Genomic DNA, 14,542 nt, shown 5'->3' on the forward strand with positions numbered 1-14,542 from the left:
AGAATTGATTAAAAAGGCACTAGTGGGGGTGGTTACCGGGAGTAAGTGGTGGTTAGGTCTCAAAGCCAAGATCAGAAGCTTCTCCGTCAAGTATGCCCAGCGCCTCGCACTAGATAAGGCCAAGACGAAGAAGCAGCTAGAGCAGAAACTAGCCCAGGCTACGGGGGAGGGTGATAGGGTTAGCCAGGAACTAGCTAAGCAGGACCTTCTACGCGAGACTAGCGAGCGTTACGAAGGCCAAGTAGTTAGAGCTAGGCTTAGAAAGATAGGCAACGAAGCAGTCAATTCTGATGCAGACGTGCGCCGTGAGGTTTCTAGGCGTGGCTCGGACAAATACATTGCGAAAATCAAACATCCGAATGGACGCACCCTGGAATCGACTCGGGAGATCTGCGAGGGGTTTCGAGAACATTTCGAGGAGTGTTTTACGCAGCAGTCTGATCTTCCGGTTCTTGAGTTTAGCGACTATTTGGCCGACTCTCCCCGCCTCGAGGCGGCTAGAGCGGCTAGTTGCGAGGGCCGGGTGACGGAGCGGGAGGTCTTTACTGCGCTGAAGCAGGTCAGCTGTGACAAATCGCCAGGACTTGATGGTCTGCCATACGAACTGAACTTGAGGCTGTCGCCCATGTTTCTGCCTCTTCTGACGGATGTGTTCAACCATTGGTTTGCTCAGGGATCTATCCCAGGGCAGGTGACCAAGGGAGTGATCACATTGCTGAAGAAAGGTGACGGGCATGGAGGGGAAGAATCAGACGACTACAGGCCCATAACTCTGCTAAACTCAGAGTTGAAGATTTTGGCCAAGGTCCTGTCGAATCGGCTGCAGGTTGTTATCGACGAGTTGGTTGAACCGGAACAGAACTACGCTGTGAAGGGGAGATCGATTCAGAACAACTTGCACCTGATCCGCACGATCCTAGAGGGGGGAATAGATGACGACACGGAAGCCGCGCTGATCAACTTAGATCAGTCCAAAGCTTTCGATAGGGTCGACCATCGTTTCCTGGCATCTGTCTTAGAGGCCGCCGGTTTTAAACCGGACTTTTGCAAGTGGATCTCCATAATGTATCGACAGCCCATGGCTGTTGTGCAAGTCAACGGAAAGCGCTCGAAACCCTTTGTTATCTCTCAGTCGGTTCGTCAGGGTTGTCCACTGTCGCCCCTGCTTTATGTCCTGGCTTTGGAGCCTCTTCTCCGCAAGCTGAGACATGGGGAGGCAAATTCGGCCCTGCGCGGAATGGCTCTGCCTGGCGGCTCAGCTGCCAAGGTATCCGCGTTCGCCGATGATGTCACGGTCTTCGTGTCGGGCTTCAGAGACATTGAGGTCGTGTCGGAGGCACTCACACAGTACGAAAGAATCACGGGGGCCAAGATAAACCGCAAAAAGTTTGTAGGACTGTGGTTGGGCGCATGGAGTGGCAACGCAAACCTCCCTGCGCCCTTCAGCTGGACAGATGGCCCGGTCCAGATCCTCGGCGTGTGGTTCGGACCGGGTCTCCAGCTTGATAAGAATTGGTTGGAGGTACGGTCAAAGGTGGAGGCTGCAGTCAATTCGTGGCTTCCTAGGAAACTTTCCTTAAAGGGTAGAGCTGAGGCGTGCGCCACTTACGTCTTTACTCTCATCCTTTACCGACTGGCCGTACTTCCCCTGCCTGCACAACACCTAAAAGCTCTTGTCGAACTCTTGTCCTCGCTCCTTTGGGACAGTGGAAGACACTGGGTGAGCAGACAGGTCTGTATTCAACGTCCGTGTGAGGGAGGCTTGGGAATGCCGGACTTAAAGTGTCATCGAGATGCTGAGAGGCTGGCCTTCCTGAGCCACTATATGCAGGAAGACCAACCGTGGCACCCCGTGGTTACTGCCGCCTTCCCCGACCTCGTTCTCGACCCTTCCATCGAGAGCCGTCGCAGGCCGCGGGGAGAATCTGCCTACATGAAAGAGTGCCGAGCCGCGCTAAAACGACTACCAAGGTCCAGTGACCTTGTGACTGCTACCCGTAGGGAACTCCACAGGGATCTAGTGAAGGGGGCCGCTGACGACCCGCTATGCGCGCGTTTGGGGTGGCAGCAGAGTGAGATCCGCTCCGCGTGGAGCTGGGCGCCAGGTTCGAGTCATCTGAACAATTCGAAGTTCTCTCTGACCTGGCGATTGGCCCGAAATGCACTTCCACTCAACAACATACAATGCAGTTCCGTGTTTTTGGAGTCGCCTGATTGTCCCCGTTGTGGGACAACGGCCGTAGAAACTACAGATCACGCTTTCTTCGATTGCCACGAACTCCGCCAGTACTGGTCGTATGTCAGCGGAGTGACGGCTAGCATCGATCCTGAGCATCCACGCCCAATTACTGTATCCAATGTGGTGGACAACGTGAGGCCGCCGTGGGACCGGGAAAGACAAATGGTCTACGTTACGATCCTGGCCGTGGCGAGAATGGTGATTTGGACGTCGCGTCTGCAAGGTTGCCGGGGGGTGTTGTCTTTTTCTGATCAAGATCTGATCGCGTTCTTTAAACACCAACTACGGGTGAAGATCAGATGTGATAGAAGAAGGCTGCATCGCGCGGCATTTGACAGAAGATGGATACATGTGGCAAGTCTGTGTGTACGAAGAGGAGCCAAATTTGAATACGTGTTCCCCGCCTAGGTGTGGAACGCGCAGTTCTGTAAAGTAAAATTAAACAAGTAGTCTCTCAGCTAGCTGAGTGTGTGTTCCATCCCTCCCCGATTAGGAAGCCTCCAAGATCCCCCATCCCCTCTTACCTGCAATTTTTGTTTTCATCCCTTCCTCTAAATTTTACCCATCTTGGAGGAAAAGAAATACAAACTAACCTCCATCCCTTACCCACAAAAATTTTCTTTTCTCCATTCACCCCCATCTAGAGGGCATCCCCACCTAGAGACTGACCCGCAGAAGCGAGGTTCCTTTTACAAACCTAGTGGAACGGGCAGTCTATCAACTAGACGGGGTTGGGAGGGTCCTACTAATCACCTTTTGTTTTTTCTTCCCCCGCCCTCGACACAAATGAATTATTGTTACCATTTTATTATCTTTTTTGTTTTTACACGTCAATAAAAAATGTTTTAAAAATTGGGAGTTACTAGGACGTCCCCCAATATGAAAGGGTGAATGCGGTATTATGGTGAAAGAAGATACTAGCTGGGAGAAACTTTTGACTTTGTTTAGTTCTGGAGTGACAAGGATGACCAACGACCCGCAAAATCCCCCCTTTTGAGTTGGCCATGTGCCTAAGTTTTTTGTTCATCGTTGATTTTTTTCTGTATTTTTTAACATGAATAAAAGATTTAATATCTCAAAGTGTAGTATCTGTTCCCACGGATGCTGCACTTTGTGACCATTGCCCTTGTGGCAATTGGTTGTTGGTACATGTAGGGGCAACCCTATATAAACCATTCCCTCCCCCTCCCACTTCACCTCACGTAAAAACCGACCTTGTGTCATATTTTGCTTACTTGGGGAAGCAAATAAATACCTACCACATTATAGTCTAAAAAATATTGCAGCAGTACGGATCTCTTTTGCACTTGGTTCACTTGGTATGTTTAAGTAACAGACCGTGGCCGGGCTTTTAAGTCTCTTAGTTTTATATTCTTTGTTGTTACAAATGATGGCGATAGTCGGTCAGGACTTCTTTTATCAAGGTCTCATGGGTGATCTTGGTTGGTCTCTGCCATAGCTGGAGTGCCACTATTGTTTGTTTCTTCCCATTTGATGTATAAACGAATCGTGGGGCCCTTTTTATCCTGTGTGCTGGCCTACTTATTATTTATATTTTTTATGACTTCCTCATTGTCGATGGCTTTTTATCATTACTAAAAGCTTCCCTTTGTTAATAGGGGAGGTGCTCGTTTTTGCGACCCAGAGTGTGCTGGATGGCTTGAGGAGATAGAACACCATTGTTTTTTTAATATTTGGTCAGAGTTTACTTCTCAGGGCTTTATGTTGTGAGTGAAACAGCCGCATTTGTGAGTGAATTTTCCAAGTCTTGACTAGAAATATAGAGTGGAGCATAAGTCCTGTTACAAAATTTCGGAACAATTTCCCCAAAAGACTTTGTGGAGTGAAGGCTGGAAGAAAACATTTTGAATAATATATAGTATTTGCTAATCATTTTCTGTAATTGGGTTTTGTAATAAATTATTTTGTTGGGAAAAATCTGAGTTAAAATAAAAGAAACAGTATTTACGCCCCACCCTGTAATAAAACGTTTATCTTTTGGTGATGGTGTTGTTTTTTTTTTCACCGACAATCTTCTAAAGCTCAATACTCAGTGAAAAATATCTTTTCAGACTTTTTTTTAATAAAAACAAGCAAAGTCAAATTATTTAAACAATAAAAGTTTAATCGAACAATATAAACTTTTTTTGTTAACAAAGACTGTTTCAAAAAAAAAACAAAAGAAATTTGAATGTTTAAACCTTCAAATCTTAACATAAAGTTCATGCGTATTTAGAATCACATGTATTAAAAAAATACAGAAAATTTTTTTAAGATGTACGTACTCCTCACGGAACGAAGATGTCATATTCCAAAAATCACGTGGGTTTGGCTAGTAACTGTTCTATTTGGCTTGTAAACGAACATATTTAGTTGTCAAATGTTAAAAATAAAAATAAATTTGTTCGTAGAGCCGTGCTTCTAATAAAAAGTATCCTACAAATATGCTGGCATGTGTTCAACGGTTTTAGAAATCGTCTTCTAAACTAACCTATCTCTGGTCAGGTCTTTACTTATTCCTCTTTTCCTTGCATGCTTTTCTTGATCTTCTCCTGTTAATTGAACTTGCTACCTCAACTGTTCTACAGCTATTGATCTAATAACTCTAATCCATTTTTTCAATGTGACCATACCATCACAGTCTCCCCTTCTGCACCTATACTTTCAAGATTTAATCTTTCTCTGAGGTCATCAGATCTAAACCTGTCGTTAACTCACATTTCACGTCTTTCTGATTCTCTTTCTTCTGATCTTGAGTATGATTAGATGCAATGGAGAAAAAGGTGGCTGGTTAATTTTAATGCATCTAAAATCAAGCTTCTATCTTTCCACCATCCTCTGACTCCCATCTGAAATGAATGGCTCTCGTCTTAGGGAAGCATCATACTTTGACAAGTTTCTGGATCTGACCTTCACCCCTGATCTGAAATGGAGCACATCCGTCAAATCCGTTGCCAAGGTCACCGGAAAAATGGTTGTATCATTCAACTGCTCGAGTAGATATCTCACTGCTGATGCAATCTTATATTCTGTATAAAGAGCCAACTACATCCTAGAATGGAGTACTGTTTCCATAGCTGGGCTGTAGCTGCTCAGACCACTCTAGCCTTGACAGAGTTCAAAAATTCAAAATTTGGTGGCTGATGCCCTTTTCTCTAACTTGCAACCTCTCACATTATTTATTAGTTTATCAAAGAATATTTAAAAAAATTTTCCTTATTCCATGACGTTTCGAAAATTTAGACTTTTCTCTTCAGAGGAAATAACTTGCAAAATAAAAATAAAGAATTGAGTTTCAAAAATGTTTAAATTAGATAGTGAAGAATTAGTTGATGTAATAAATCGCATATTATCTATAAATATAAAAGCGAAAATGTATGTATGTATGTATGTATGTACGCTTTTCCTCGGTGTCCACAAAAGGCTTCTTTCAGAGAAGCGCTCGCTCGCTTCACAACTTCTTAAAACTTTTTATATCATCTGTAGATTGTAGTATCTTACACTTAACCACGGAGCTCGCCTGTCTATTTAATTTTATTGACTTTCAAACGTTAATTATTCGACATTTCCCTCATCGGCACGTGTTACATTCGGTTTTCGGTATAAAAAAAAGCGAAACTCGACTCTAATCACAGGCCCAGAGCCAGTGGTCTCTAGAGAGCTAAGTAACGTTTGGTCAGCTTTCATTTTGAGACGAGGGAGCGGGTTTTTAAAAACAAACAAACCGATTTATTGACCTCATTAAAAACTGTCCCGCACAAAATGCTAACTGCTGAATACCTATCGTCGTCACGTCAATCAAAAACGCACACCTGTTTTTTTTTCACACTTTACTATTTTCCAACTGCGTGTCGTCAATGCTTCCTTTTTTTCACGGGCACCTGTTTTTTTTTCACACGCACCTACAAACACTCGGGCAACGCCGGGTACCCCTCGTTAGTCTATATATATAAAAGCGAAAATGTATGTGTGTATGTATGTTTGTGTGTCTGCTAAAAAATTTTGACCGACGGAACAAAAATTCACAAACTTGGTATCATATTAAAGCCCCACCCTCCGGACGACAAATATCGAAAAATTAGCCCAAAAGGACCATCAGAAGTGCGTCAACTGATCGATTTTCTGCGGGGGGGGGTGTCCCAAAAAAGTGACATTTTAATGTTAAACATTACATATTTTTAAATCGATTTATAACTGCCCCCCAAAATACGGGCGCCAACTCTTCTACATAAAGTATACACGGGGCCGTTTATTTTGGGTCAACTTGTATTTAAAACCCGCTGAGTCATGTCACGTGATCTTGATGTCAGCAAGCTCTAATGGCAGTCTGAATTTAAAAAAGCATGTTGTTATCGGTAAAAAAAATCTAACCCTTACACAAACTAAACTATGAACTTCTACGCTATGGCAACGTTACCAAAGTTATTAGCACATTAAAAATAGTTAGATACGATAGTTAAACGAAAAATAACAAGCCAAAAATGTGAAGTAAAAAAAAAAATGCTTACAAAAAATATTAACGATCGAAGTTTTGACAAAAAAAAAACAGCTAGACGCCATTTTCTTTTTTAGTAACAGTCTTTAGAGTTAGGAAGACGAAGTGAGAGAGAGAGAGAGAGACAGAGAGTGACAGAGACAGAGACAGATAGAGAGAAATGTCTAGACAGGAAACGAAATACGTAATTTTAAAAAAAATAAAATACTGCTACGTCATCTCGTAACGCTCACGCGATGACCTCATTTAGTGGCTATCTGTCAATCAAACCTCTTTCACTCGCTTTATAAGCCTTATTTTAACACTATAATCAATTCCTCTTACTCTTGGCCTAGACAGTTAAGTGGTTGGAGTTAGTTTCACCTCCGCTTTCTGGGTTCAATCCATCCTCACGACCAAAACTATTTTTTTTTCTTTTACATCTTTAGACACGCGGGCAATGTTTCTTTATTTTTTTTTAATTTGCTTATTCTTTAGTTTACTCCCCCCCTATACACACAGCGTTTTTTTTTTCGCTGTTTTTTTTTTTTTTGGATTTGGTTTTTCCGATTTTTTTTAACATCGTTTCAGGGTTATTACTTATCCCCCCCCCATACACACACCTAAAAACACCCGGGCAACGCCGGGTACCCCCCCGCTAGTATTATATATAAGTAAACTCAAATCTTTACTTATATATAAAAGACACTTTGTGTGTGTGTGTGTGTGTGTGTGTGTGTGTGTGTGTGTGTGTGTGTTCATTTCTTACAGACTCCAAAACAGATGGGCTGATTTTTGTAAAAATTTCACATAAAGCTACTTTATGTGCCTGGCAGTGTTCTTAGGTAGGTTTTGTATCGAAATACTTCCGTTAAGTATTGATAATCGAAAAATTCCCAATAAAGAAACAAAACAGTCCGATTTTGGCCAAAGTTAACACTTTTATACAGCCTAACTAGTACATTTCTGAAATTTTATCACTGCACAAGCAGAAAACCCTATAAAAATCAACAGTAGGTCTTTTGATAAGATATTATTTATTTGACCAACACACAATTTTCCTATACCTAGCTAAGTTATTTTTTTTTTTTAGTAAAAAGTCAATCGACGCTAACAAACATAAAGTATTCAATGACAGGAAGTCGAACTATTGTATTTTGTGCTTAGGCTGACCGCTTTTTCTTAATTCCCTAAAGGGGGGGGGTCAACTTTAATTTTTTGAAAAAGCTTTATATAAAGATGATATTTGTGCAATATTTTTGATATAATGGAAAGGTATGATTAAAGAAAATTGGAAGGTTCTATATATAGACACTGGCAAGAGGAACTGACCAATCAAATGTAGCCATGTTCGACTAGCAACCAATCAAAAACCGGAATTGCTCCATAAAAATATTGGATCTTTTAGAATTTCTGCACATAATTTTTCGTGTCAACACAAGAAAGATCTTTGCTCTTTGCCTACAAAATTTTAAAGTACGAGAATTCTAAAAGACCCAATATTTTATTTATATTCATATATAATATATTATTTATATTTATATATAATATTTTATTTATATTCATATATAATATTTTATTTATATTTATATATAATATTCTTTTTATATTATATATAATATTTTATTTGTATTTATATATAATATTTTATTTATATTTATATATAATATTTTATTTATATTTATATATATTTTATTTATATATCATATTTTATTTATATTTATATATAATATTTTATATTTATAATATATATATATATATATATATATATATATATATATATATATATATATATATATATATGGTGAAGAAAAAGGTGATTACACATGTATATATATATATATATATTATGGGGATTAGAACAATAGTCTAAAGAGCAGAGTTTATTTTAATGTATTAGTAAATGCATTAATACAATTAAAAGAAAACAGTGCTCGTTGTAATGTAGATATATAATAAACCCGATGAGCATAGATATTCTAGAGCTATTTTAATATTGAGTAAAATGATTCATAATTTATAATTAAAATTAAAAATTAAAAATCGGTTTCACAAGAAAGAACAAACAAAATCAATAAATTGTACGATCGTTTCGGAAACGATGTTTTTATTGAGATAGACAAGTCTTGGACAATAATTTTATCATTTAGTTTTATAAAACAAAGTCTCCTCATCAGCAAAAAGAATGGATGGGGTTTAAAGACACCAAAAATAGAAATAACATTTTTTAAGTAAGGCAGATATATCTTTTATACGTCCGCCTTTAAAGCCCGTAAGTATCATCATCAATGCATTCATTGGGATGAGGAGACTTTGTTTTATAAAATCAAATGATAAAATGGTTGTCCAAGACATATTGTCTGTCTCAATAAAAACATCGTTTCCAAAACGATCGTACAATTTATTGATTTTGTTTGTTCTTCCTTGTGAAACCGATTTTTAATTTTTAATTTTAATTATAAATTATCAATCATTTTACTCTCCCCCCCTCTCTCTCTCTCTCTCTCTCTCTCTCTCTCTCTCTTGTACACATTTTTGTGAATTATTCCATGGATTTCTGCCTTTGGATTATTTTGGACCATCTTCCAATTACGGGATTTCCTTGGATTTTACTTGTGCAAATGGAAATTCAATTAACTTTCTTAAAGTTATATATTTGGATTTTACCGTCACTGGATTATTTATCTTCCACCAGACTATCCATTCACGTGTAATCACCTTTTTCTTCACCATATTCCCTCTGCTTCACTTTTTTGTTATCAAGTAAGATCTTTGACTTACTTGTTGTTTCATCAAATACTTTTGCATGCAAAATCCGATCCTGCATTTTGCTAATTCCTACCCTCTGATGAGAAGGAAAGTATTTTTTCGAAACTCTGCAGATTAAAGACTATCCACTTATCAAGTGTTTCCGTTTCAGATTAAATATGTTTTTAACTCTTTTCCAAAGTGTTTTGTAACATGTTTTATTAACTGTTTGTTCGTATATATATATATATATATATATATATATATATATATATATATATATATATGTATATATATATATATATATTCTTTTTATTTTCAGCTTTTTCAATATTGTTCTCCCTTGTGTCATTATCATGGGGTTTTGCCACCTACACTGATATACTTCGACTGACTTACAGAGATTCTTACCAGCGTAAATGGTCTGGACTTCTGCTGCAAGTTGGATGGCAGGTTGGAATGATCATTTCTCGGGTGATGGCCCTCGTCATGTTTGCCGTCTGCTTCCAAGGTTGGCTTTTTCTTCCAATCTGTAAGTAAAATATTTTTTTTTTTTTTACATGGGTGTCACCACTTATCAAGACCCAGAGGCCACTCGAGGATAAGGGTTAATAGGTATACATTAGTCATTGTGATTTTAGCATAGTAAACAGTGGGAATTTTGTAACTTGGATTACTTAGGGGGACGATTCAATTAGAACTTGTTCACATTGGACTTTTTTTTTTTTCATAGGTATCAACTCATTATCAAGGCCAAGAGGCCACTCAAGGATAAGGGTTAAAGAGTGTACAGTAGAAATTGGACAATATAATAATCATTAGTAATGAAAATTTGTTAAATTTGATAACTTATATGGAATGGCTCATCAAGAACTTATTTACGTTAGACTTGAAGACAACCATATTGTAGTCAGCCGGAAAGCAGGAAAACGGAAGACAATTCCACAGGCGTGCAGTTCTAAGAAAGAAGCTTTGTTCATGGAATCTACGTTTAGGTTTAGGCACAGATAAAGAGTGGGGGGGAATTATTGATAGTGTTTACAGCTAGACGAGTGTTTCTTATGAAAAGTAAAATATTCGTTTCATTCATTCTTATAAAAATGTGCTTTGCTAATAAAAGATAATCTCTACTATTATATAAAAGGAAATTTGTGTGTGTGTGTTTGTGTGTGTGTGTGCACGTGCACTCGCGAGTTTGTTCCCTATAGACTTCTAAATGGCTGGCTCGATTTTTTTTTGGAAAGTTCATACAAACGTACTTATCTGCCTGTCAATATTATTTAGATAGGTTTTGTATCGAAGTGTCTTCGATAATCAAAAAAAATTGGATGAAAGCAGGAACAGGCAAATTTGACCAATGTTAACACCTTACACAGCCTAACATCACAAGTGCATTTGACAAGTTTTATTACACAAGCAGAAAGGCCTGGCATATAAAATCAAAAGTAGCTTCTTTGATATGACAGGGGTATATTCAAAATGAATGTGTTTGTTTAGAACACAATTTAACCCAGATACTTGATTTCAACATTTTAAAGCTTAATTCAAGCCATTATCACCGCACTAGTAGAAAAGCCCCACATATAAAATCAACAGTTGCTTCTTTGATATGACAGGGGCGCGTTCGAAATGAATGTTTCTATTTATAGCACAATTGAACTATGATATTTGATGTTTGCATTTTTAACTTTAATTCAAGCCATATCTCTGTTCAAGTCAAGTCATTATATATCTCTGGGGAAGAACCAACCAAGTACCGGCAGAAGAAGAGATTAGAAGAAGATGGCAATGGATCGGGCATACCCTGAGGAAACAACCAACTAACATTACATGCCAGGCCCTGACTTGGAACCTTCAGGGGAAGAGGAAAAGAGGTTGACCAAAGAACACCTGCAGAAGACACCTGGAGATGGATGCCAAGCAGACCAGTTACTTCTGGGGGAAGCTGGAGCGAATCAGCCAAGACTGTGGACGCTGGTGTGCTGTTGTGGATGGCCTATACTCCCCCAGGGGCTCAAGGCTATGATGATGATGATAATTATGTAACATGATTTTATAAAATCAACAGTAGGTTCTCTACAGTGCAATGTAGACTACAATGTATTGTGGAGTAAGTAATTGCGGGGAGGATTGAAAAATGGGCGATTTTACTGACATTTCAATGACAAATTCCTGGGCAACGTCGAGTCTTCCTGCTAGTACTCCTTATACAAATTGTGGGTGTTTTTTTTTTTTTATTATTATACATTTTTAGCGGTACGCCAGAAACATTATGTGGCTGAGATTATGGTTTGGCATAGTAAATTTATTTTGCATGTTTTTTATTTTTTTATTTATTGCAGATTATTATCCTCATCTTAAAAATTTTTTTTTTTTTTGGTTTTTATTACAACGTTTCAGCCAATTATTCATCTGACCTTCATCAAAAAAGAAACAAAACAAAAAAAACAATTATAAAAGATGAGGATAGCAGTGTAACCCTTCACGCGAGAAGGTGGCTAAGGACCCCCCTTCTATCTAGAAATCTTGGCTTGTGTAGTCCAATCTTCCCCGAGGTTGCCACATGAAATCTGGTATGCTGAAAGCGAATATCAAAGCAGCAGGCAGGAAGAAAGACAAACTCATGTAGTCTATCTACAGAAGCTTAATTTCGCAGAATTATGTACAAATGTTTTTACAAATCTCATTCAGTTTTTCTAAATTTTTTTTCACAGTCTCAAATCTCTTCACAGACAGCGACAGACGGTTGGATGAGGAAGGTGGAGGGGTCCCCTCTCCAGGGAACGGCGGTTCCTTACGATCTGTTCTTCCCGAATTCAACAAGCAATCTGCTAAATTTAAAAGATGAGGATAACAGTCTGCAAATAAAAAAAAATAAAAAAATATGCAAATTACTCATCTCAAAAGAATTCAAATAATTAAAATGCTTTTTTTTTTGTTGTTGCTGTTTTATCTTCAATCCCCACAACCCTCCCCCACAATACAATATATTTTGTTCAGTTTCGGCTGATTATATTAAGCTTAAAAGATAAAAAATATATCATTTCATTCTTTTTTTTTCTTTTAGTTATTCATTGGTTGTTGATGACAGTCTGGATTATAGCAGAGAAGCCCAACTTCAGCTCATTCTGGTGGGAAGATAAACTTTACGCATGCGTCGTTGGCTTCATCTATATCTTTTGCTTCCTAAACATACAGGAAGGACGCACTCGGTGGCGTATGTTCTTCTTTTACGCTCTTCAATTGCTCGAAAATTCCCTCATCGTCGTCACCTGGATGCTTGCGGATCTTTCCCTGCAGGACATTTACCAGTGGCTGTTCACGGCGCTTGTTTACATCGGATTTCTTGTTGGTGAGTTTAATTTTGTCTTTCTCGACAATTAACTGCTCTCTTTTATGGTGGTTCAGATTTTATTTAAAAAAAAAAAGAGATGGATCCTCAGTTTTAGTAGAAATGTAACCAGGTCAGAGGTAGGGGGGTCACAAGCCTGCTTCATTGGGCCAATTAGTGTAACCAGGTCATCTTCAGTCCCTAAATGCAGGGGCTAACCCTAAGTCCCTGTGACTACACTTTTATCTTCATCTAGTGATGGACCCTTCAAAATGTAATGTTAGTGAGTTTTAATTGAGTGAGTATTAATTTTGTCTTTCTCGGCAATTAACTGCTCTCTTTTATGGTGGCTCGGATCAGGTTCTTAATGATTTCAAGATGCAGGATTTTTTCAACTTGGATTCCTTCAGATAGTTTCTCAAGCGGAAGAGCTTTTCTACTTAACTGATCCATTCGGTCCAATGACGAGCTTTCAAGTCCCTCTATTCAGCTAAACAAAAGTTTTAATGAAATCCCTAAAACCGCCTTCCATCTCTCTGAGATTAGCATTTCCTTCTCTATCATTTGGAGATTACCCCTTCTCCTTCTATTCTCTTTCTTTTCTTTTTTCTTTATTCTTCTGAATCTCTTTTCTTTCTCTCTCTTACTCCATATCTCTCTTTAATTCTCTTTCCGTTATGCTCTCATTCGTTCAAGACTCTTACAAATCTTCCTGTAAGGTCTCAACAGCTCTTCTCAGATATGAAACACATGGCTTATTGCGATATCTTCACGCACATCAAGCTAGACTATTTGTCATCAAAATAGTCTATTTTACTTTGTTGAGAAATTAATTTTTCCCAACAAAAACATATCCTATCCTCCCTCTGGGCATATGAGACATGTTTGGGCAAATGTCAACACCCCCGACCATACCTAACCCTCAGCCCATAAGCAAGGTACTGCCTGGCGCATGCAATAGCGTTACAGAAAGTGTGCCTAATATATTTGTATAAAAAGAATTCACCTCTCGAAGCACCCTGTAATGTGAATGTAAAAAATAACGGTGTTATAATTTCCCTTACTTTTCGGATGAACGTAGTAGTGTAGAAGTAAAATGCCACACTAAACCACACTGAAGAACAACGATATGGTGAAACATCTGTTTATAGATCATCGTACATACATGGTATGTAAAGTATTTACAGACATAGATTATATTTACTATAATATGAATATTATTTTCATTTAAGTGGCTTCATGCCTTGTCTGGAGCAATTTACACAATATATATATATATATATATATATATATATATATATATATATACTTGTTTATTGTTATATAAACATGTTTACATCCCGCTGCTATAAACAGCCACTTGTTTCAATCAAACAACAGATATCATCAGGCAGCGACTTGACTATTCAAATGTTCAATGAATAATGGATTTTTATTTTATTTTAGGTAGGAACTCTTTATAATTGGAGTTAAAAAACTTTAAAACACAGAACTTTAATTATAAGATGTAAAGAGGGAGGGGCAATCTAAAGAAAACTAAAAAAATATAATGGAGAGAGAATGATTCGGAAGAGAAAAAAAAAAAAGAAATAGAGAAATAAAATAAATAGAGAAAGAAAATAGAGAAGAAGAAAAAATATAATATGGAGAAGAAAAAGAAAAACAGATAAGGGGTTATTATAAAGAAAACAAAGGCGAGAAGAGAAAAGAAAGAATGTTGAAATATAGTTTAAGAGAGAAAGAGAGAAAG

The 14,542-nt window shown here is 38.1% G+C and overlaps 1 protein-coding gene across 2 annotated transcripts in view; it reads left to right on the forward strand.

Moving 5' to 3' along the window:
• Positions 1-14,542, forward strand: part of LOC145296894 (uncharacterized) — a 111,618-nt gene that overhangs the window by 85,001 nt on the left and 12,075 nt on the right. For both annotated transcript variants that reach the window (XM_080143049.1, XM_080143048.1), the window contains exons 4-5: positions 9,784-9,993; positions 12,529-12,813. In XM_080143049.1, coding sequence (XP_079999175.1) covers positions 9,784-9,993; positions 12,529-12,813 — 495 coding nt within the window. The remainder of the gene's footprint in view (positions 1-9,783; positions 9,994-12,528; positions 12,814-14,542) is intronic.

Source organism: Euprymna scolopes, chromosome 17 (genome assembly GCF_053919585.1).
Source record: "Euprymna scolopes isolate OS-2025 chromosome 17, ASM5391958v1, whole genome shotgun sequence".
NCBI classification, from domain to species: domain Eukaryota; kingdom Metazoa; phylum Mollusca; class Cephalopoda; order Sepiida; family Sepiolidae; genus Euprymna; species Euprymna scolopes.